The sequence below is a fragment of the Cyanistes caeruleus genome, chromosome 24 (assembly GCF_971803275.1).
Source record: "Cyanistes caeruleus chromosome 24, bCyaCae1.hap1.1, whole genome shotgun sequence".
NCBI classification, from domain to species: domain Eukaryota; kingdom Metazoa; phylum Chordata; class Aves; order Passeriformes; family Paridae; genus Cyanistes; species Cyanistes caeruleus.
Window position 1 is genome coordinate 6,295,885 of NC_141724.1, and position 23,763 is coordinate 6,319,647.

The 23,763-nt window shown below is 48.1% G+C and overlaps 2 protein-coding genes across 15 annotated transcripts in view; one reads left to right on the top strand and one right to left on the bottom strand.

Moving 5' to 3' along the window:
- The window catches only part of CEPT1 (choline/ethanolamine phosphotransferase 1), a 32,115-nt gene extending 26,283 nt beyond the window's left edge, over positions 1-5,832 (bottom strand). The window contains exons 1-4 of one of the 12 annotated variants that reach the window (XM_086861945.1): positions 4,706-4,748; positions 3,882-3,973; positions 3,770-3,812; positions 2,808-3,208 (exon numbers count right to left, since the gene is read on the bottom strand). In XM_086861945.1, the coding sequence (XP_086718071.1) occupies positions 2,808-3,146 (339 nt within the window). In that variant the 5' untranslated portion in view covers positions 3,147-3,208; positions 3,770-3,812; positions 3,882-3,973; positions 4,706-4,748. Of the gene's footprint in view, positions 1-2,807; positions 3,209-3,598; positions 3,813-3,871; positions 3,974-4,017; positions 4,506-4,600; positions 4,639-4,705; positions 4,790-5,624 lie in introns of those variants that run through there. The other 11 variants (XM_086861947.1, XM_086861946.1, XM_086861944.1 and 8 more) reach the window with 11 other exon arrangements.
- On the top strand, positions 4,757-20,856 carry DRAM2 (DNA damage regulated autophagy modulator 2). Of its 3 annotated transcripts, none has more exons than XM_086861958.1 (9): positions 4,757-4,830; positions 9,205-9,298; positions 11,905-12,062; positions 12,950-13,017; positions 13,568-13,707; positions 15,803-15,980; positions 19,255-19,337; positions 19,967-20,059; positions 20,534-20,856. In XM_086861958.1, the coding sequence occupies exons 3-9, from the start codon at positions 11,932-11,934 to the stop codon at positions 20,639-20,641; spliced, it is 801 nt and encodes a 266-aa protein (XP_086718084.1). In that variant the 5' UTR covers positions 4,757-4,830; positions 9,205-9,298; positions 11,905-11,931; the 3' UTR covers positions 20,642-20,856. The 3 variants fall into 3 exon arrangements, with proteins under 3 accessions (XP_086718084.1, XP_086718083.1, XP_086718085.1); XM_086861957.1 differs by having other exon boundaries at positions 4,763-4,914; XM_086861959.1 differs by lacking the exon at positions 9,205-9,298 and having other exon boundaries at positions 4,812-4,914.
- The last annotated feature ends 2,907 nt before the right edge of the window (positions 20,857-23,763 follow it).

Sequence of the window (23,763 nt, forward strand, 5' to 3'; positions counted from 1 at the left end):
CACAGCCCCTCCATCGTGAACTGCTCCCGCCAGTACGAGGCACCAGCAGCTTTGCCAAATCTACATTAAGAACCCTTAATGGTCACATCTATGGTAACAATTTCTACTCTGACAGAAACACAAACAATGCTGAAGCCCTGCTAGAGCAAAGATTACAATCCAAGCTTTTTTATGCTTTTTGAAACATAAACCCTTAAGATCACAAAAGCCAGGGAGTTGCCATTACTCCGTCTCCGTTTACAGATCCATAAATCAGAGATTATTGCCTATTTTGCAATCTTCAAATTCAACACACTTTACAGAAGTGAGCATTTATGAACAGCTTTCTTCTATAGACCACACCAACAAAATCCAAATACAGATTAATCAAGGTGACCTGCCTCTCATAAAGCCCTGGAGTCCAGCTGCGTTTGGCCAACACAAACATGACTAACTTGTAGAACATCAACTTAAATATATTTCCTTCTACAGCTCGCATTGTTCCTCCCATTTACCAAAACAGTTCGTTCTGCCCCAAAAGCTGCCATTGTGCTCTGCTTTCAGCAGTCTCTGTACAAACAGCACAAGGTGAGAAAGGTGAAATGTGTCACCCAAGAGCAGGGCACCACATTTAGCCAAGGTTCTGATGGTACACAACTCCCTCCCATTTTTATCCCTTATGTATAGATTTTATCTGCCACAGTTAAGTTAAATTGCATCACGCTGAAGGATTATCTATAAATTTAAAAATCAGTCTGCTGGCTCTCCTCTCTTGAAAGCTCCTTTCATGAGCAGTGTAGGTGTTTCCACTTGGGCCTATTTATAGCCAAGTAAGATTTCACAGCTCTCTCTTTATCCAGGTAATTTCTCCATTTTTTCATAAACTCAGGTACCATTCCATCACTCAGCTCTTTTCCAGCTGGGTCCTCCCAGCCAAGCAGGAAGTATTTGCATCTCCTTTATTCTGGGGCTGCAGGAAGCCCTGAGCAACAGCTCTGCCCTGGCTACACCTTTCAGCAACAGGAAGGGAGGAGCCACTCTTGAAAAAATGCAGAACTAAGGGTGAGCTACAAGGAGGAGAAAATTTACATGAGAAATCAATAGTGGTTTTGGGGAGAGGAAAAAAATCTGCTCCTGGAATTTCAGAGCCCCATTTTCTTACCCACACAGCTCCTTGACGCTTAAAAAGCACCTCCTTGCTGTGCTCCTCCATGCTGTGCCATGTGGCAAATCAGATCAGGCCAAAAGCTGCCTCAGCACTAAGTTATTTTTCAGTTCAAGTGAGGAGAAAATCTCATTTACCTCACACAAAGTACTTCTCAAACTGTTAAACACCAAACAGTGCTTTCATACAGGAGCCTGCAGCTAACACTGACTTTCTGATGCTCTGAGTGCAGCTTCCCAGGCATTTCAGAAGTTTAACTACCAACCAAAATACAACTGTTCTCCAAATTCTAAATTTTGCTCTGGTTTAGTGACTCAAACCAGCTCTGGGTTCCTGAGAGCTGAAGTCTCTCTATCAGACTGGATTTCAGAGTCTGAGCCCTCATGTAACCCTGCTCAGAAATAAACACAAGTTAAACCAAGGCACACCACGATGCCACAGCCTGGAAAAGGAAGGAGCTGCTCCAAGTATTCCCTGCTCAAACTGGATAGTCACTGTTTATCTTACACCTGCCAAATTCCACAGGTTATTGTGAAACAATCTATTTCAACAGATTTCTAGGAGAGGCAAACACCCCTTCCCATGTCCTACGTGGAGCAGGGACGCAGTGCTGACTGTGCCAACCTACATGAGATTTTGGAGTCTGCTGAGGAACAAACTGGGTCCTGCTGGATTCCCAACCTCAGCTGGGAGACTTGGTTAGGAAGGAGTACAGATACTTTAAAAGCTGGAACTCTTGAGACATTCCCAGCCATCTGGTGTGTTGCACATTTCTATACCAAAAATTCCCTTTCTCAGTGCACACACATAAAAGCAGCTTTTAAGATTCAACATTCAAGTGAAAACTTTTCTAGTGCACAAAAATGAGTCTTCAAGCGCCTTATGAGGCAAGTGGTGATAGAGAGAAGTTGAAATGCCTTAAAAAGATGTTTGTAGCTCTGAAATCAGGTTATAACAGTTCTGCTCAGGAAAGGTCAGGAACTTTTAGTGCATTCAGAACAAAGAATAAAACCACTGGCTTTTATCTGGCCTCCTCACAGCATGGCCACAGCTCAGGAACACAACTCCATGTTCCCACAGCTTCACCACACTGTGCCAAAGTCCTGACTGAGCTGCCAGGACACAGAGCTGCTGGGGCCCAGGAAGGTGTTCCTGTGGCTCACTAAGCTGGGTTTGCTCACACCAGCTTTGCTATCTTAAGCAGCACTACTCTAGAGCTCAGTGCCTTGGCCCAGCATGTCCAACCCACTCAGCCTGTGTGGTAACTCCAATCCCAGAGCTGAGGAGGAGTCACCCTGTTCCGGGCACAGAAGGTAAACAGGTACCAGCTCCTCCTGCCACGCAGACCAGGCAGCTGCAGAGCCACCACTCCAATTCCTAGTGGGGCTGAGCTTAGTGCAGCTGTTCCCTCACAGCTGCTTTGGTGTCAGACCCTGCTCCACATGGGTGTGCTGGCCCCAGGAACTGCTGTCTCACTCCAGCACCCACAGCTGCTCTCTCTGCATGCCATCATCACAGAGAGGCACAAACATTCACAGAGAACAGGTTACAAGGACGAGGACTAAGGGCTGAACAGCAAGAACCAGCTCTCCCCAAGGCAACCACCCACTCAAAACCAGCGACAGCAACCAAAACAAAGAGTTGTCAGGAGTTCATAACTCACCTGCTCTGTAGCTGTTGGGCAGTAACATACTAATAGCAGAGTTGTAAATATATTTATTAACAGTCCGATGATGGTGATCAGGTTGGGAGCAATCCAGGCTGGAACTCTTCCAACTAACCATTCCCAATAGCCCTGCATGAGGGGCTCAAGCAGGGACCGTCCGGCACTCTGGTATTTGTGCTCCTCTAACCGTTTGAGCTGGTGCTTGGACAGAGGAGGCGTGGGCAGCTGCACCAGTTTGCTGAGCACACAGGCAGCAGTGGGGCCATGGCCACAGCCCGTGGGGCCCTCCAGGTGTGACTCCCCACATCGCCTCTTGATGCTCCGCTGCCCACTCATGGGTTGGGTGGCCTAGGAATTGTCTTGGGCAGGCAGCAGCTGGGCTGGAGAACCATAAGATCCTGCAACACAAAGGGGCGAGACACACCTGAGCACACAAATGAGATTTTAGGATATTAGAAGTTTCCAGTTGCTGCCCCAAAGAGCATTTCATTTGCCATCAGCAAAGCAAGATGATTTTATAGGATTATTCCTTTGAAAGAGAAAGTTATTTGGAGAATAGCTGAAGGAATGACAAGAAATGAGTGCTCCCAATGCAGATGTAAAACCCAGCAGCCACCAGCTGAAATTCCAGCAGCAGCAGAAACTCCCACCACAGCAGTGAGCTGTGTTACAGACCAGGGCACAGCCAGTCCCCTCACACGTCTGCCAGGAGAGCAGGTGACACCACTCAGGTTATCAACTGACAGCACTAAAAACTGTACCAATACTGAAGTCTTAAATTAAATTACTTTGGAGCAGCTTTGCCTCCACAGTGATGCTGGACAATCACTTAAAAACAGTTATGTACTTTTTTTTTTCTGGTTTTTGTTCCTTATTTCAGTTTTGCCGTAGCTTTTTTCATCTCTAAATTTAACCCAGCTCATTGCCTGTTCAACTTTCAAGACATACAAGAAACATACAGGAGCTGGAGAGCTTTAGTTGGCCAGAGACAGCATGAAGCAGCTGTGAAAAGAAAATACAGGGTTAGGAACAGCTTTTCCAGCACAAACAAGAACCCTCACAATGTTCCACCTCCCTTGAAAGCAGGTGACCACAGATGTAGCTCTCCACAGGAAGCAGAGAAGCAGTAGAGAAAGGAGACTAAAAGTAAATTTGCTGTTTATCTGTAGAAGACAATCGGGAAAAAAAAACAAAATAAGAAGAAAACCTGGTTGAAATCCAGCAAATAAAGCAGAGAAAGGAAGAAGACAGAGATCTCTAAAGCCATCCGCCCTGTCCGGGTGGAGAAAACGGTGCAAATCAAAGTTCATCACTGGCCTAAGAACAAGTGCTCTCATTCCACTCTCCACACCCTCAGCAAGGCAAATTCCAGCAGTGAAAAGCCACCTCAGGCAGCCCCGTCAGAGGGAGAAGAGGAGAAAGTGGCAAGGCCTTCGCTGTGCTCGATAAGGTCGAGAGCAGAGCTGCAGCTCTCCAATCGCCAGGAGACCAGACTCAGTCACCGCGGAGGTCCCTGTGGGTGCTGCCCTGGATGACCAGAAAAATTACTCCCAGGACATTAAACTGGGCTTTTCCCTCATCCTGAGGGAACGAGCCAGGGGGAATAACAGCCCAGGAGCATCTCCTTCTCCAAAACAAACGCGGGGCCCGCCTGCCGCGGGACTCCCACCGGGCCCGGCAAACACCCGGCCGGGGAGGGGCCCAGGGCACCCCTGGCCCTGCCGCCGCTTCGCCCCCGCCCACCGCCAACCTGAGTCCCCCCGGAACCCGGCTCAGGCCGGGCCCCCCACCTCGGGGCCCTCCCCGCTCCCCCGGGCGCCTCCCGAGCCCTGCAGGCCCCGCCGGGCCGGGGGCTCCGCGCTGCCCCCGCCGGGCCGGGACTCCCCCGGCGTTACCTCCGCTCCCCACACCGGGCGGCGCTTTCTTTACGCCGCTTTTGCGACGGCCGGAAAGGAGGCGGCGGCAGCGCGCGCTCGGGGCGGGGCCGGGGCGGCGCGAGGACGGCGCGGGAGCGGCTGAGGTGAAGGGGGGGAGAACGGGGGACACGACCCCCAAACCCGCACTGCTCTCGCCCCTGTCACCCCCCCGAGAGACGCTCCATCAGGTGAAGGGGGGGAGAATGGGGGGACCCCAAACCCGCACCGCTCTCACCCCCGTCACCCCCCCGAGAGACGCTCCAAACTCCCTTTTCCTCCCCCAGCCACCTCTGTCACCCCCTCAGCGACCGCCCGGTGACAGAACACTTGTTACCGCCTCCGAGATCTTCTGTCACCCCCTCAGGGGCCCCCTTCATCCCCTTCAGCGACCTTGCGGTGTCCCTGTCACCCCGTCAGAGTCACCCCTCCGAGACCCCTTGTCATCCCCTCAGAGACCCCCCCGATCCTCAGTGGCGCCATGGCCTCTGTCAGCCCTCATCACCCCCTTAGGGATCCCCCGGTGTCCTCTCACCTCCTCCATATCACCCCCACCCCACTGCGGCCCCCTCCGGCTGCCCTGCAGTCTCCACTGCCCTTCGGAACCCCAGGAACCTCAGGTGTCCTCCCTCCCTGTCCTGACAAATCCTCCTTATCCCCTTTGTGCCCTGCACCAGCCCCAGTGACCGCCATCACTGTCCCTGCTGCCCAGTGACCATCATCACATCCCCAGTGACCACCATCACATCCCCAGTGACCACCATCACTTCCAGTAGCTCCTCTGCTCCGAGGACCCCACTGAGCCCCTCTGCACCTTCATCTCTGCCCTCAGCCTCCCCTTTCTCCCCTTCATTCCCTTTCCCTCCTCTCATAAACCTTCCTCCATCCTGGTTCCTTTTACCTTTCCTCTGTGATTGCCCCCAGCACCCGCACTGCCCCTGTGACCTTGCAGCAATTCCAGTCCCAGCTGTCCTGTGGGAATCTCCCGCTGGCTCTGCTCTGAGGACTCAGGTGTTTTTAGCTGAATCTGTGGTCAGGCAGGTGGGATTCGCCAGTGCCTCTGACACAGCCCCTGGATCAGCTGGAGAACTTGGCCACTGTCAGAGTGTGCCAGGTGTCCCAAGCAGGCTTGGGGACATCCTGTGTCACAGTGTCCTGGGCCTGGCACTGTTTGGGTTGGCTCCAGGCCATGCTGTACCTTCCCAGCCAGGGAACAGGAGCAAGGCCAGAACATGGAGACCCCTTGGAAGCTGCCCCCAAGACTGAAAGATTTCATGGCAGTGTTTTTGGTGTCTGTACTGAGAAAACACTCAAAACACCAACGTGTAGCAGGGACATCAGGGGTGACACATCTCCTACTTCCTTATATCAGTGCTTTGAGGATCAGTGACCTTTACCTGCGGCTTATCAGTGGGACCTGACAGGTAGCTGTGCAGGCTGTTTGGGCTCAGCCCATCCAGCCTCTGTTTGTTTAGGCAGGAACAAACAAATTCCTCTGTCCTTCCCTCAGCACTGTCAATTTGCTGGAGAGAAAATGTCCCTTGGCAGGGCTTTATCTCAGCCTGTCTGGCTGAGGTTTACAATCCAGGATCAGCAGTAATTCAGGAAGTTCCCTTTTTCCCATGTAATTCAACCATCTTTGCAGCTTTATCATTCCAGCTAACATGAACTTTCTGCCCTTGATGGTCTTTCCCATCTTTCATCTTCCTTTGGAGTTTCTATTCCACATGCTCCATCCTAGGCAGGGTGTTGGCTGCATTCTTGCACTGGGAGAAACACTTCTGAGGAGGTTAAAATCTCCTTTGCTTTTGGAACACTTCCTTCACTTGCTCTTGATATTGGAAACAATCTGTGATATTCAAACTGGAGCTTAAAAAAAAACCCTTAGAACTCCAAAGTGCCTGAAGATCAGGATAAATGTTTAAGAAAATCATACTTATGTGGAAAATTGAAGCTGGCCATTGCTGTTGTATTAGCTTGCAAAGGAGCTTATGAAAAAACGAATTTGAGTGTGTTTTCCTTCTCCCTGTTGAAAACAATAGGATAGGATGAGGTGATAATAATAACTTATCTCAGGACTTTGCAGCTGGCACATGGCAATTCCTTTCTGCCTCGTTCTGTGCCTAGACAGAGCCTGGGAGTTGGCAGGGGCGCAGGGCAGGTGCACAACTGGAAGCTGGGACTACACCAGTCTGGAGTACACCATGCCCTGACTGTGCCCAGGGATTTGCCCAGCATGAAGCCTGTGTTGGGGATGTACAGTCTGCCCCCAGAATAGTGGGAAAACTTACTTGATTCCACTGTAAAATATTTAATATGGAGGGAGATAAGAACTCAGGGTAGATCTTGACTGATGTAAGAGAATTTAAAGGAGGAAAAATTTACAAATTTTGCTTTAGAGTAAGGAGAGTTAGTGAGGGGTTTCTGCTGAGGAAGTCAAGAGGGACAGACCCCAACTGGTGCTGTCAGGATGAACCTCCTGGAGGCCTGCAGATTCCTCCTGAGGGACAGCTCTGATCTGTTCTCTGTGACCAGGTAAAGGACCCAAGGGAATGGTTGGAGCCATGCCAGTGGAGATTTAGGCTGGATATCAGGGGAAAGGTTCTTCCCCCTGAGGGTGCTGGCACTGCCCAGGCTCCCCAGGGAATGGGCACAGCCCCAAGGCTGCCAGAGCTCCAGGAGTGTTTGGACAAGGCTCTCAGGGGTGCACAGGGTGGGATTGATGGAGTGTCTGTGCAGGGCCAGAGGTTGGACTGGATGATCCTTGTAGGTCTCTTCCAGCTCAGTAGATTCCATGATTCCGCCAGCCTGCAGCTACACTTTCAATAAGAAGCTATGCCTCAGTAGTGCTCTGGGGTGTGACTGAAGGTGCTTTTTGTGCCAGACCACATGAAAATCATGATAAGTCATGTGCAGGGCTCAGCTCTGGGCTTGGTGACAGCTCAGGGTACAGAGATTCCCTGTCCTAACAAAGTGAGAGCTCCCCTGCAGCCCAGCTTGCTTTGGAGCAGACAGTGCTGATGAGCTGCCTGTGTGGACAGGTTTATTTTGTAAACACAAAGGGCAGTTGTAGTAAGGGCAATTTACAGGGAGAAGTTGGGAATAGCTGTTCTGCTTTACTGAGCCCAGGTAAATCAGTCTGCACAAGCACGTAAATACCCTCAGCAGGTAAAGAATCTGCATTGTCCGTGAGCTTTATCTCCCACAGAGCTTCAGCCCCTCTCCATCCCCTAGGCAGTGCCTTAAACCTGTGTGAGAAGTCAGGACTTAAGGAATGTCTGGTTAAATGGAGGGGCTGGATCCATGGCTGAGGCCAGCAGTGGGAGAGTCAACAAGACCAATGCCAGGTTCTGTCCTCGGGTCACAACAGTCCCATGACATGATCCACGCTGGAGAAGGAGTGGCTGGAAAGCTGGGAAAGGATTTTGTGGTGCTGGTGACAGTGGCTGGACCTGAACCCAGATGTGCCTGTGTGGGCAGTGGCACCTGGGCTGTTGCAGCCATGGTGTGTCCAGAAGGCCCAGCATGGTGCCCTGCGCTGGCACTGCTGGGGCACCTCCAGTCCTGGGGACAGCTCTGGGCCCCTCCTGACCAGAGGGACATTGAGGGGCTGGGGTGTGTCCAGGGAAGAGAATGGGGCTGGGGAAGGGGCTGGAGCCCAGGAGTTGCTGAGGGAGCATCTGGGGGGCTCAGCCTGGAGAAAAGGAGGCTCAGGGGGGCCCTTCTGGCTCTGCACAACTCCCTGCCAGGAGGGGACAGCCAGGATGGGGTGTCAGGCTCTGCTGCCAGGGAACAAGGGACAGGACAGGGAATGGCATCAAGCTGCACCAGGGAAAGTTCAGGTTGGATATTGGGAAAAAATTTCTTCCTGAAAAGAGTTGTCCAGCACTGGCACAGGCTGTCCAGGGCCGAGGTGGAGTCACCATCCCTGGAGGGATTTAAAAGCCGTGGATATATCACCTGGGATGTGGTTTAGTGGTGGCTTTGGCAGTGCCATGTGAACAGGTAGACCTGATGATGTTTGAGGGCATTTTCAACTTAAATGATCTAGTGTTTCTCAGGTTGCTCCAGCCCCTCTCCAGCTATGTATTTAGCATTGCACCAGCAGGACTTTGGGGTTTGTGTCCACAATGAAATGGGAAATGTTCTGTTCCTTTTCTTAGGTGAAAGCCATGGTCTTAGGCACTGGCTTTAGTTGCATTCACTTCATCTCTTGAGAAGCTCTTCAGTTCAAGTTAAATGGTTGTGTATACAGCTCCTAAAATCAAAGAGCCTTAAACACCAGTTTTTCTTCATTTCTACCTCCCCACCACAAGCTTCACTCCTTAAACCTCTTGGAATGCAGGAAGAACATCATGGGGCAAGCCAACAGTTTAATCTTGTGTCCAGTCAGCAGCAGTGACTAACAGAAGGTGCTGAGAACAAACAAGGCAAGAGGTACAAAGTACCTTACATCTTGTTTATTTTCCTTTATATCTCAGAGAGTCAGAAAAATGAAGCAAATGTGGAACTTCATCAGAAAAATGACCTTGGATTCCCCTTAAGTGACATGTCCTCTGATGCCCTTGTTCTCAGGTATGTGGAATGTGGTTGGTTGGTTGGTTTTCAGGGGAAAATCTGTTAGCTCAGAAATAAAATTAAGGCACTATGAGTATTTAAATGTGAAAGGAAAAGTATATTCATACTGACTGCTTGGAGCTGGGAATTACATACCCAGGCACATAACATTTACAACAGAGAAAGTAATGCAAAATATGCATTTTTCTTTCAAATTCCAAATTTACTCATACTAGAGATGAGTTTGTGAAGTTACAGTCATTACTGCATTGCAGTCTTAAAATCATGATCGGATGGCAAAGTTTATATTTAGCTTAAAAACAGGCAAGAAATCAGGCCACTTGAATTCTGTCAGTCTGTTCTTACTCACTACATATCCTGTTAAACACCTTTACCTGCCACCAATCAGATTTCTCACAAGCAGCTGACCCTTCACCTCTAAAAGGCTGTAGTTGTCCATTCTGTGCAAGGGTTGTGAAGGTTGACGAGCTCTGATCTCCTGCAAGATTCACCCACTTGTTCTGACTTCTTTCTTGCCATGAGACTTTGGTCCTTCTGCTTTCTTCCTTTTCTCTTCCTCCTTTCCTCCAGCCTTTCCACCCCAGGCCATGCCCTTCTAAAATCTATCAGTGTTGTAGTTCCTTTTAATTTGTTTCAACATTATTTTGCTTTTCTCACATACAGATCTTTGCCTGGATGCCCTTAGCTGCATGCTCTCCATTATTTGCTCTTCACCTATGTCCTTTTTCATCTTCCACTTACAGTCTCCAGTTTTAACTATGTTGAAACACTTTTTCTTCTCTCCAGTGACCATCAGAAAACCATTTTTCCCTGTGAGGGTGACTGGCACTGGTCAACCCTGGTGCCCAGAAAGGTTGTGTCTGTGGTCTTTCCATCCTTGGGGTGTCATCCTGCACTACTGGCTCTGGTGTCCCTGCTTGAGCAGAGGGATGGTCCAGAACTTCCAGAACTCCTTCCCCTGCTGGTCCCCCATTCTGGGATGCTGAAATAGCTCTTGTTGTGTTTGGAGCTAGTAGCAACTTCACTTTTGCATCAAGAGTAGGGAGGAGTCCCAGTTCTGTCTGTGTGAGCTCACCAGTGTGACACAGCTGCCCCTTCTTGCTCGTAGGGAACAGGGCTGGGACACGGATTTGCTGTCAGGCTGGGATTTAGGGAACTGGTCAGTGTGAGTAGAGTCATCATTTCACTGCACTGCACGTGGATCTTTTCCTCCCACCTGTAAAACAGCAACTCCTGTGAGCAACCCTTGAGTTTGAGGGTTGAGGTTGGTAGCAGTGAGCTCAGACAGGTGAGAGGTCATGAAGCCAGGCTGGATGGAGCTCAGCAATCTGCCCTAGTGAAAGGTGCCCCTGCCCGGTTAATATTAGTATTGTTATTATTGATATTACAATCCATGGGAAAGTTCTGATTTGTTCTCCACTAAAGAATTTGGTTTATGTTCTCAAACCTTTATAGGTGATATCGTCCAAAAGTTATCTTTGCAGCATAGAATAAATATATCTAAACATTACTTCAATTTTTATGTCATCCAAAATATGGTTGTTTGGTTTTTTATTTTCACATTTTATCCTAAACATTAATAAATTTAAAAAACAAACTAATTTTAAAGAATTGTTGCAGAATGGCAAAGTCATTTTCTGTCCCACTCTGTGAGGTACTTCAGCACAGGCTTCTCCTTGGCAATACCCAAATCTAGCCAGGATGGGAGGAAGAGATGTGGGGAAATGCAGCTCTTGGTTCAGTGTTAACACAGTGAGCCCAGAAAATCCCCAGTGCTTTCAGAGAGCCCCTCAGCACATTATGGAGAGACAAGGAAAGGAGACTCTCAAGCAAAGAGGACTCAGAGTGGAAAATAAAACCTATGTGTGTGCCACTAAAGGATGGCAGGGTTAGATGGGATATTGGGATGTTTCTTCCTCTGAGGGTGGCGAGGCCCTGGCACAGGTGCCCAGAGCAGCTGTGGCTGCCCTTGGATCCTTGGAAGTGTCCAAGGCCAGGCTGGACAGAGCATGGAGCAGCCTGGGATAGTGGAAGGTGTCCCTCCCCATGGCAGGGGGTGGAACAAGGTGGGGTTTGAAGTCCCTGCCAACCCTGGGACTCTGTGACATATGTTGAGTCACACAGTCTGACAGGGAATAATTGAGGGCAGGTATTAAAGTAATTTTGTGTCATTTCCTCCATATCAACCCAGCTAAGTGTTAATAGAAGCTGGAGGCTCCACCACAGCCACCATCAGTTGCAGTGTCAATACAGGGACACATTCTCTGTCAGCTGTGACACAAGGCTGAAGAAAATGGAGTCACTTACTCACAGGGATCCACTTGATCCACTTGATCACTTATTTATGATTTCTTCTGTCAAGTCAGTGTTCACTTTGGGTTTGCAGGAGAGGACCGAGAGCAACCTCAAACTGCTGAATTGGAAGCAGCCTGCCTCAATGAAAGCAAAACTTCGGAGTCCTTGTAGTAAAATCCTCGTTAACTTTTGGAAATCTCAGTAAACCCTTGAGAACTCTCAGTAAACCCTTGAGAACTCAAATTTACTGAGAATCTCAGTAAATATTTGAGAACTCTTAGTAAACCTTTGCATTTGGTTCTTCACAGTGTCTGGAGGCAGAAGTCAGCCCTGAAATGTGGTGGTTCCAGCAAGGCCTCTCGTTCCTCCCCGTGGCGCTGGTGGTGTGGTCAGCAGCATCGTTTGTGTTTTCCTACATCACTGCAATTGTCCTGCACCATGTTGACCCTTTGGTGCCCTACATCAGGTCTGTGATGTCCACCCTGTGTCAAAGCACTGAACTGACCCCACTCCTGGGAATTCTTCCCAATTCCAGACTTGTATAGCAGTTCTTACCCAACAGCTCCAGTTCTAAAGTTACATTACATTTATAGTTAGAGGTGATATTAAACTGACAGAGCAGAAAATGAGGTTAATTGTTAGGAGGAAATTCCTTCCCTGTGAGGTTGCTGAGGCCCTGGCACAGGTTGCCCAGAGAAGCTGTGGTTGCCCCATGCCTTGAAAATGTCCAAGGCCAGGTTGGAGCAACCTGAGATGGTGGAAGGTTGGAATGAAATAGTTGAGATGAGCTTAAAAGTCCCTCCCAACCCAACCCATTCTGGGATTTGTGTGTTACTCTATTTAAAGATGTCTGTTTTGTGCAAGGCTTTAGCTCTATCAACATTCCCTTAACATTATGATGAACAAGGGAACTGGAGGTGCCTCACCACACCCCTGCTCAGAGTGAAGCCACTCACTGACACCAGGTTTGTTGCACAATCCATACTAAAATCTACATTGCCAACTTTATTCCATCAAGGCTGATATAACTGAAAGCTTTGCCCTTTCAGTTTTCCGTGTTCTTCATTTTTCCAGTTTCAATCCTTTTTATTCACCTTTAATGGCATCAAGATCGCTATGAAAGGAACAGTTACTCTGAGTGTGATCATTCCCTGCACCAGGGCTAGCTTGTCTTTACCATGGTGATTTCTACAGCTCTAAAACCAGCACAGCATAGTTTGAGGAATGAAAAATTCAGTGAAAAATATCTGGGAGGGGCTTTTTTTACAAGAAATAAGTAAAGTTATGTTGGAAGTATTTTTAATATAAATATAAATAATATAGGATATGTATCACTCCATTTTTCTTTTCCAGTGATACAGGGACAATACCACCTGAAAGATGCTTATTTGGGATCATGTTAAATGTTTCAACCTTCTTGGGTGAGTACAGAAAGCTGGCCTTGGTGAGCTGTAGGCAGTTCTGGAATGCAACAGCTTTAAACAAGTTCACTTCCTTCTCCAGATCATGAAATAGCCCAGAACTCTTACTCAAAAACTAAATACTGAACAATAAATCTCAATTTTCTTAAGCAATTCAAAGTGTGTATCAGGGATGTTATCCAGGAATTGCTAACATGGCAATTGCAGATTCCAGAAGGGCAAAAAGTGCATTAAAAAAACTAACAGAAAAGTAAAAGCAATAAAAATGCAAATTCAAGGCAGTCACCTTACCTGTGCTGCAGCAATGGAGGGAGGGAAAACAGCCTCATACGGCTTTTAAATGAAATGGATCAGAAAAATTTATTAGTTTGACTTGTTTGCCATTATATTATTTCAATTTTCACTTCCAGCCTTTCAGCTTTCCTATTTCACTGTGCCCTAAAAAAATTCTTGTATTGTAGGAGTTGCCTCTGTTACTCAGCATCTTGCCAGGTAAACAAGGACACTGCTTCCTGGCAGGAATCTGAGTGCCTGTGGCTGTCTTTGGCAGGGATGGCCACCATGTACGTGCGGTACAAACAAGTGTCTGCCCTGAGCCCAGGAAACCCCAGGATCCTCAGGCTGAATAAGCTGGGCCTCACGCTGGGATGGATGAGCTGCTTTGGACTCTGCATTATTGCCAATTTCCAGGTTTGTGCTCTGCTCCTGCCAGAGCTGTGTCTGTTCTGAGATCTCTGGTAAACTGAGGATTTACAGAGAGCAGCTTTCCATGCCAAAGTGCTTTTTTTGTCAAATTCTCTACAGAGAATTAAAAAATATAAGGTTTGGCTTATAATTTGCTAGTTATTCCTTATTTGCTTTGGGACCTGTGAGCAGCTGTTCATGACATTTCAAAACATTCCTATCCACCAAGCATTGCAGAAGCCCCACTTGGATCTCCTTCCAGGCAGGTTGAAAGCCTGAGGTCCAGATTGAAAGCCCACCACTGTGACTCAGGAGAATGAGGGAGGTATCAAATAGTAAAAACTTGTTACAACTAGAAGTAAAGCCAACAAAACCACCCAACCCCACAAGCCCAGCTCTGGAAAACCTGCCCTCTCAGGTAGATTTTCCTTCAAACCTTCTCAAATTCTTGAAAATTCTGCAACATTAATTCTTCTGATTTTCTCCATCCCAGGTCTCTATTTTTTTTTTTCCCCAATACTTTCCACTCCAAAAAAAACAAATCTGATATTCTCACCCATCACACCATGAGCAGGTCCCAGTCCTTTGGTTTATTTGCCTGGTGATTATATAATTGCCAGCCTTATTACATTAATTACCTGATGGATTTTGGGGCTCTGTTGGGGTGCCTGTAGCCACCCCAGGCTGTGGTGTCACCTTGGGCTCCTGCTGGATTAGGGACAGGGAAAACCAAAGAGGAAAAGCTGATGGGAAGCTCCACCTTTTCCCTAGCACAGCTTCTCAAGTGCTTCAGCTGCCCCACTCTTAGAAACCTCAGCACTCTCTTTCTAGGCATTTTTTCTTTTGGAGGCCTCAATGTATTTACTACTTTCTAGAGCCCTCAGAGGCTCCCATTCCACACCCACCCAGAAGAATCCTCCAGGCTCTGCTCAACTCCATGATTTCCCTCCACTGCTCTCAAGAAAGTTTTTTTCTACTTTCTTTGTGTTTCACAGCAATCAAAACCCAGAAGGTGCATGTTAATTTGGTAACAGTTCGTGTTTCATTTAATCTTGAGCAAAACAAAAGTTGGAAGTGATGCACTTGCATATTGCCCTGAAATCCACTAGTGACTGAAGACCCCAAAGTGTGGAAATAGAGAATTTCTCTGTGCTGACATGCACATGCACATGATTGTGGGGCACACACCTTTGCAACCTGCTTATTTCTTAAATAGAAATTCGCACTGGATGCAGAACTTAAAATTCATTTGTCCACAAATGAAGCACAACAAGTGCTCAAGGAAAAGCTTGATCTTAAGAGTTACTCAGTGAGATACACAGAGAACCTCATATTTTAGGGCAAAAACCATTGCTTTATTGGGGTACAGGAGGCTGCCAGGCCTTGCCTTGTGCAGGTCTGATGACACTTTCTGTTCCCTGGCTCTGGCTCATGTGCTGAGCTGGTGATGAGAGGAAAGGGCTGGACACATGTGACTTTCCACACACATATTTTTCAATAATAAATTTTTAGTTGGGTTGGGTTTTTTGGAGTATTTACTGGTATTTGGTTGTTTTTGCTATTTGACTCGGTTCCCCTGGTGGTATTTTTAAGTATTGCTGCTTGATTGAACCTTGTCCCCTCAGAGTATTCAAAGATACTAATCTGACAAACAATCTTTATTCAAGCATTCAGAGAAATGCAAAACCTCATTATTTTTAATCCAAAATTGTGTACTAGAATCATGTTGTGTCTGTCCTGTAGTACATAATCTTTCATAGATGCACAGGTTCTTGGGGTAAAAATGTTGTCACTCCCATTCCCTGACTACCTGCAGGGATCCTCTCACACAATTCCTGTGCTATTGTCCATTTATGAGATGAGCTCTCACAAATTCCTGCACTGAAGGTACAGCTGTGACCTGCAACTTCACCAAAATTCCAGAGGCTGGCAGGTTTTGGCTTCCAGACATCTCCCAGGGGGGCTTCCAAGAAGAGCCTGATGGGGACTGGCACAGTCCAGAGCTGCTTAGCTCGGGGTGGGAGAAGGTCACTGAGGGGTGGATGCCAGATGTTTACAGAAGAAAATGAAACCAGGTTTTCACAGGCAACACTTTCCCTAGAAATGCATCCTGTACTACATCCACGTGCTGGGAGCCTGCCTGACCTTCGGGGTGGGCTCCATTTACATGCTGGTTCAGACCATCCTGTCCTACCTGATGCAGCCAGAACTTCACAGCAAAGACATCTTCTGGGCCCGCCTGGCTGTGTTCCTGTGGAGCTGTTCCAGCATCCTGAGCAGTATCCTTTGCATCAACACCAAAACCACAGCATTTACACCTGCTTGAACTGATCCACCCCCATGTGCCACAGGGGGCCTGTCACCCTTGATTGTAGAGCCTGTAGTGTTCTGTATTCCAGCCTGGGAATTTCAGGGAAAATGGTTAATCCCTTTAATACTTTTAATATCCCCCATGGATATTTAAAGGGATGGTTACTACGCTTTCTCCTCCCCTTTCCTACTGCACACCAGAGACTGAAAATAGGAAAAATAAGAGTTTATGCCCAAGAGGTCTGACTAAATTAAGAAATGTGAGGCCAAAGGGAATTGTGCTTAAGGGATGGGTGGTTTCAATGGGGGAAAAAACAGGTAAGAAATAAGTTCCTGAGACAGGAGTGGTGAAGGGTGTTGAGAGTTGGATACAACTGAAAAAGAAACCCAGAATGTAGCACAAGAGGAAATACTCTAACAGACCATGTGGAACAGGGCTGGCTGTTCCAGCTGGCTCCAGAACAGGGATGATGTGCTGGCACTGGCCAGAGAGACAAGTCTGGAGCACATTTCAAGGGTGAGTCTGGGGACTTTGACCTCTGATCTCCTCCCTGCCCATCCTGCAGTTCAAAAGACAAGATATTTCTGACTGGCACTCCCTACCACCTTCTCTCACCATCAGAATCCATCACCCCCTTCAGCTCTGGATTCTGAATGCTGGAAGCAGCTGTGGGGTTTAGGGAAAGAGGGAAACACAGAATGGTTTGGGTTGAAGGGACCTTCTAGTCCGGCCCTTTTACAGTGGGAATCCATTCCCATTTATCCATATATTCATATAAAAAATGTGGGCAAACCCACTCAGAAACAGAGGCCTTTTTCCTCTCCTGAATCATTGAAGCAGTCAGGAAACTGCACTAGAACAGTTCCCCTGCTCACCACAATGGACTTGAACATTGGATTTAAAAATTAAACTGTTTTTGTCAAACAGGACACCACCATCAAATCTCCTGAATTCCAGAGACACAAGTTGCAAAACCCATTTCTTGAACACTGTCCCACCTGCAGCTGTGTCCAGGCCACTGATTTAATCCCCACCAATCCCACTCATTTCCAGGCTGGCAGCCAGTACCAGTACTAAATCGTATGTCCCATTTCCCAAGGCTGGAGAATCTCGCTGGGCTCCCGTCCTTGCTGCTGCAGGAGTGTAGAATCTGTACAGTCAGAGGAGCAGGGACTGAGCTCAGGCTTGTTATCCATAATGAAGGACCCTCACCTGCTGAGGGGCCTTGGCAGACAGCAGGGAAATCACCCAAGAAACTTGGAGAATTGTTGTATTTAACATAAACTTTTGGTATTAATAAACAAGATTTTCAGCTTTGAATAGGGAGGAACCAAACTGGGGGGAAACTAAAATATGTTCTATGAACAATATGATCTGCTGTAAGTTATGCTCCTCTTAGAGATGCCAACAGCCCACAAACCTCAAAAGAGGTTTTTGTGCCAGTGTAGTCTAACCAAAATTATAGGGAAGTTGTAGAAATAATGATGTGCACGTAGATAACAACGAAAGGGGAAGAAAAGGGAGATTATTGTTCTAAATTAACAGCTCTTATTGTAATAAGGGAAAGATGGGGAAAGGGAGAAGTCTGTGGCCTTGGGTTAAATGATTGTAACAGGTTCTGGAAGAAAGAAGGAAATGTATTTTATGTCAGCTCTGGGGTCACAGGCACTGCTGGGGCATCTCCAGTCCTGGGGACAGCTCTGGGCCCCTCCTGACCAGAGGGACATTGAGGAGCTGGGGTGTGTTCAGGGAAGAGATGGGGCTGGGGAAGGGGCTGGAGCCCTGGAGTTGCTGAGGGAGCATCTGGGGGGCTCAGCCTGGAGAAAAGGAGGCTCAGGGGGGCTCTTCTGGCTCTGCACAACTCCCTGCCAGGAGGGGACAGCCAGGTGGGGATCAGGCTCTGCTGCCAGGGAACAGGGACAGGACAGGAGGAAATGACCTCAAGCTGTGTCAGGGGGGGGTCAGGCTGGATATTGGGGAAAACTTCCTAGAAAAGGTGGTCAGGCTCTGGCACAACTGCCTAGGGCAGAGGTGGAGTCACCATCCCTGGAGAAATTTAAAAGGCATGTGGATGTGGCACCTGGGGACATGGGTTTGTGGTGGCCTTGGGGAACAATTGGACTCAACCTCAGAGGTCTTTTCCAACCTGAACAATCCTCTGAATCTATGAAAATACTCCTGGTCCTGTGGTGGAGTGTAACAGCAGAACTGCCAGCCCAGAGCAAGGCAGTTGATGACCCACTGAAATGGGCAGGGAGGCAATGGGAACCAGTTGCTTTTATATCACAATGATTAAAATCTTCCCAGTGCAACAGGAACTCTGGCAGATAATAAACAGCTCCTAGAGCTGTCCAGTTCAATTAGCAGAAAATTGGGTGTCTGAGGTCCAGTCAGTAACCAGAACTCCTAAACCACTCATGTCCATTTTCTAATAAGCTTTGGAAGTCTGGGTTCTGAAGGCCATATCTGTGCCAGGAGGTACAGCCTTGTTCACCACCAAAATTAATCTTTTGCATCAGGAGGCTCTTGATGCTTAATTTCATTAACCACTGAAGAAGTTAATTTCTTGATCCTGAAATGAAATGAAATGAGATGAAAATCAGGTTGTCTATAAATTAATGATCTGAGTTGTTGTGTTGCAGGAGCACTTTTTTGGGTACCTTCCCTCTGTAAGATGTTGAAAAAGTGACGTCAAACACTCCAGAAGGATCCAGGTCTTGGATTGAATGGGAGATCATTGTCACATGGGGTGAAATCCAAAGCACTTCTCAAACCTTGACTAAGAGGGAAACAGAAAAGCCAAAAACCCTCTTTGCTGCAGGTGATACTGAATTCCAACCTGTGGCTCACAACAAGAATGCAAGGTAGTTGAGACATTGAAAATCCATCAGAGAAAGAGAACTAGACTCTTTACTAGAGTGGGAAATACCAGTAAAATTAAATAAAAATGCTCAGTAAGTGCTCACATCTGATCATAGCTTAAACATTTCAGTGAGAGCACTGTGTTTGATCAGAGGCAGCATACGGAGAACAGAAATAATGAATTTAGGTTCAAAGGAACCTTTTCACGTGACAATAACCAGTGGGTTGGGACAAGCCATGGGTTGAAGGGCACGGTGTGAACAGTCCATGGCAGCATTTCTGCTCCTCAGGCTGAGACTTCAGAGCCTCAGCTTGACACAGTCTGCAAATTCCATGTTGCTCATCTTTAGCCTTGAATCTTCCTTAACCTCTTCCCTCAGTGTTTGTGTCCTCGGTTGTGCTGTACAGTGGCCTTTATGGACAGAACCTGGTGCAGAAGCTGCACTGGGAGCCCCAGGAAAGAGTAAGTGATTGCAGGGTGAAATGGAGATCAAATCCAGCTGGATTTGGAGGCACAGGTGGGAGCTTCCTGCAGCTCACAACACAGACTGGGGTGGGAGAGAGCTGTACCAGTCAAACCAGCCAGCAGCTCCTTGGAATGATGGGATCCCAGGCTGGGGTGGGTTGGGAGGGACCTTAAAGCCCATCCAGTCCCACTCCTTGCCATAGGCAACTTGGACTTCCAGGGATGGAGCAGCTACAGCTGCTCTGTGCAGCCTGTGCCAGCACTTGCTGAAGTTCTAATCTCACAAAACTGTTGGATCTTCAAGTGTAACTCTGTATTTATACCTTCTGCATCTTGAGGAGGGCCTCAAACCTCTCTACTCTGTTAATTGAGCTCTGGATTGAGCCTTTTGCAGGTGGGTATTAAATTCCCAGGGGGCATCATCCCAGTTGGAGCAGGTGTTCTGGTCATTGTCATCCCTCAGCATTTCATCATTGGAGACTCCAGATACAATAAGGGATTTAGGTCTCCAGTGGGAATAGTTGTAGTTGCAGGATCTCATGGGAGATCACAAGTCACTGGCCATCCTTGTGCCACTGCAGGTTCCAGAGCAGATTCCACATGATCTTTTCCCCTCTGTAATGCAGGGCTACACCCCCCACATCATCAGCACAGTCTCTGAGTGGTCGCTGGCATTCTCCTTCCTCAGCTTCTTCCTCACCTACATCCGTGACTTCCAGGTAAAACAAAGTTAATGTTCTCTGTTTCTGAAGAGCCCAGTGTGGTGCAGATGGGCAGCCTTAGATTTTATGGGATCATGGATTCATTTTGGTTGGAGAAGACCTTTAAGGTGATGGAGTCCAGCCATTACCCCAGCATGGGTCAGTCACCAGGGCTGGAGAGCCATGAGAGGCTCTAAGTGATGCCCACAGAGTCTGTCTCTGCTGTGTTATCACAGCTCCAGCGTCAGGCTGGCTTTAACTGGCCTTGACTGGCCCTGACTGGCTTCACTTCCAGCCCAGCCACAGCCGCAGGGGCCTTTTCCTCCAGGACAAGGCAAAGGTCCATAGCACAGCTAGGAGCCAGGCACGTGGTTCTGAGCTGAGCTGTTGGTGTTGCCAAAAATCTTTGGTGTTTCCTCTGGCCACTGAACTGCCTAGTGCCAAGGCAGCGAGGGAGCCACTCACAGGGACTCCCTTTGCTTCCCTCCACAGAAAATCTCCCTGCAAGCCATGGTCAGCCTGCAGGGCCAGACCCTGCACGAGAGCCCAGGGAGCTTCAGGGCAGAGGAGCAGGCACTGCTCATAGCAGGGAGCATCTGATAGATGAAGAGAACTCAGGAATTTAATAGCAATAACAGCTGTTCTTTCTAAACATTTATTTTATATTTTAAAAAGTATGAAGTGATTGTCTTGTACTTCATATCAAGGGCTTTGCTATTAACCCACAGAAATGCAAATGTTACCAGTACTGTGAATGAGTCTGACATTTCTACATTTTCCAATGTCATGAAGGATTAAATGAAGGTTATTAATGAGCTGTGTCTCCTTGTCTCTTCCTCCACACCCAGTTTCACCTCCCTCACCCTCCTCTCTCCAGTGCTCCTCAGCCCAAATCCTTTTGGGTGGCAGAACCTCCAGCCTCACCTCCGCTCCCCTGGGCCCAGCGGGCTGATCCATACCCTGCACCTAGGGCCAGATGGGATGGACCCAAAGCCACCTTTGAGCAGCACATAGGGAAAAACCTCTGCTCTCAGGGAACAGGGACAGGACAAGAGGAAACAGCATCAGGTTGTACCAGGAAAGTTTCAGGTTGGACATCCAGAGAATTTCTTCCTGGAAGGGGCGGTCAGGCATTGGAAGGGGATTCCCAAGGAGATGATGCAGTCGCCATCCCTGGAGGTTCCTGGATGTGGCACCCAGTGCTCTGGGCTGAGTGACAAAGTGGGTATTGGTCACAGGTTGGACTTGATGACCTTGGAGGGCTTTTCCAACCTTAAAGGTTTTAGGATTCTGTAATTGTCCTGCTGTGGATGATTCTTCCTTCTCCCAGTCCCTGCCTTTGCCTCTGCAACTCTGGTGGTATAACTGGGTCACTTCCCAGTGAAGACTGAGGCACAAACACTGAGAACCTCAGTCTTCTCCATGTCCTGGGTAAGCAGGTGTCCCATTTCCTTCTGGAGAGGGTCCATATTGTCCCGTCTTCCTTTTATCACCAATGTGCCTATAGATTTTCTGTTGCCCTTGATGTCCCTGGCCAGATTTAACTCTATCAGGGCTTCAAGTTTCCTAATCTGATCCCTGGCTGCTCAGACAGTCCCTCTGTATTTCTCCCAGGCTGCCTGTCCTTGCTTCCACACTCTCTGAGTTTGTCCAGGAGCTCCTTGTTCACCCTCAGAGGCCTCCTGGAGTTTTTGTCCAACTTCCTGGTGCTTAGGATACATTGCTCCTGAGCTTGGAGGTGATCCTTACATATCAACCAGCTCTCCTGGGTCCCTCTTCCCTCCAAGGCTTTATCCCATGAGACTCAACCAAGCAGATCCCTGAAGTGACACCCTGAATCCCAGGGATCACTGTGCTCTCCTTGTTGCCCTGAGGATCCTGAATCCACCATTCCACGTTCGCTCAGCTCAGGCTGCCTTTGAGCTTCTCATTCCCCGCCAGGTCCTCCCTGCTGGTGAGCACAAGAATTTATCCTCAGTGCATTCCAGAACCTCCTGGATCAATTATGCTCTGCTGTGTGCTGAACATGACACTGCTGCCGTCTGTGCAGAGCTTGATCTGATGGGTGTTCCTGTACAGCCCATAAAAGCCACCCCCAGGTGGATTCCTGGGGTGCACCCAGCAATGCCTAGACCTGAGTCAGTGCTGGGCTTGGCTACCTCAGGTTTACAGTCAGACTTGATAATCTTGAAGGTCTTTTTCAATCCAAATGAGCCAATGATTCTGTCTGGGACAGACCTCTGGGAAGCTTTGTGCCTCACACAGAAGTTCTGAAGCTGTGGTGGGTCCCCAGTACAGGAGACGGGCACAGTCCTGGCCAGGGACTCCAAGGCACCAGGTTTGGCTGATGGTAACAACTTGCCCAGCACCATCTTCCTGATCTGTTCTGTCCAGCACTCACTGCCACCTCTGCTCTTTGGACTCTGAAATTCCTAAAAGGTCTTCCACCGATTATTCCCAGGAATTTGCTTGAAGTAAGTTGTAATTCAGATCCTAAATCCACGAATTTTGTATGTACTTAGCACAGCAATCCCAGTGTGTAACACCTTCCTGCCAGCCTGGCCTGCATTCAGGGATGGCCACCAGTCCCCTTCACCTTCTGCTGGTGACAGCCAGCATTCCCAGAACTCTGGTTCTTGTCACAGACTCGTCATGAATCGCAGGAGCTCAAGGATGAACAGGGCAGCAAAACCCGATCTGTGCTACGGACAGGATGAGGAGCAGCTCCAACAGCCTCAAGGTCCTTGGCTGTCAGGAGCCACTTTGTTCCTCTTGGCACAACTTTCCCCATCGACACATCAAGAGGCTTCTCAGTGATCCCTCCAACCTTGCACTCACATCCCAAGGAAGATCTCTTTCTTCCACACTTGGTTTCACTCTGTTTTTCTGAACTGAAACAGGTGTTTTCCATCACTACATTGTACAACCAAATCCTGGTCACGTTTCTTCAAAATTTTGTAGTGAAGATTCTTCTCCCAACTTTTGATTATTTTATTTCTCTACAAAAGACTCAGGCAAATGGACTACTTAGTCAGGGAAAAGGGGTTCTGGGAGAAAGAAGACATTGTAGAACGTCAATGCTGGAATCCTCCAGTGAAACAAGAGGAAAAGACAACTCAGCTTCATTATTTCTTGAGATTGTAAAACAGAGGAAAGACATTTGTTAGAGAACAGTAAGCAAAATCTGTTGGAAGAGTATCTTCTGCAGGTGATTGCAACACCAGACACATGACAGGAGGCTGCCTCCGTGTCCCTCCCAATTCCCACTTCATCCTTTCAGGTGGGATGGAGTCAATGTCCTTCACAGCAGCCCCAGGTGATGCCGTGTTCGGGATTTGAGGAGACTGCTGATCACACACCTGTGTTTTGAGGAGAGCTCCCACAACAGACAGGTTTTCTCCTTCTCTCGCTGTGCACCCCCAGCAGGCTCAGGATGGACAGGAATTTGGGGATGTACAAGGAACTGGGAACAGACACAGCCTGGACAGTCTTCCCAGACTGATCAGAGGGATATTCCGTGCCACAGGAGGCCATGCTCAGCAAATAAACAACATTTCTGGTCACAGCATTTGTCTTCCAAGTGAATAGTGCACACAGAAAATGGCTGATCTTCTGCCTGCTGACAGGATGTGGTGACTGAATTCTTGATTTTACTTTTTGTAAAGCAGCTTTTGCTTGGCCTGTTAAACTGCCTTTATCTTCACCCATAGCTCCATTCTTCC

Excerpts from the sequence above, each read along its gene's own strand:
- DRAM2 (XM_086861958.1), top strand. The coding sequence starts at position 11,932 with ATGTGGTGGTTCCAGCAAGGCCTCTCGTTCCTCCCCGTGGCGCTGGTG. Across the intron at positions 12,063-12,949 it reads CCTTTGGTGCCCTACATCAG|TGATACAGGGACAATACCAC; the intron begins GTCTGTGATGTC and ends TTTCTTTTCCAG. Across the intron at positions 19,338-19,966 it reads ACTGGGAGCCCCAGGAAAGA|GGCTACACCCCCCACATCAT; the intron begins GTAAGTGATTGC and ends TCTGTAATGCAG.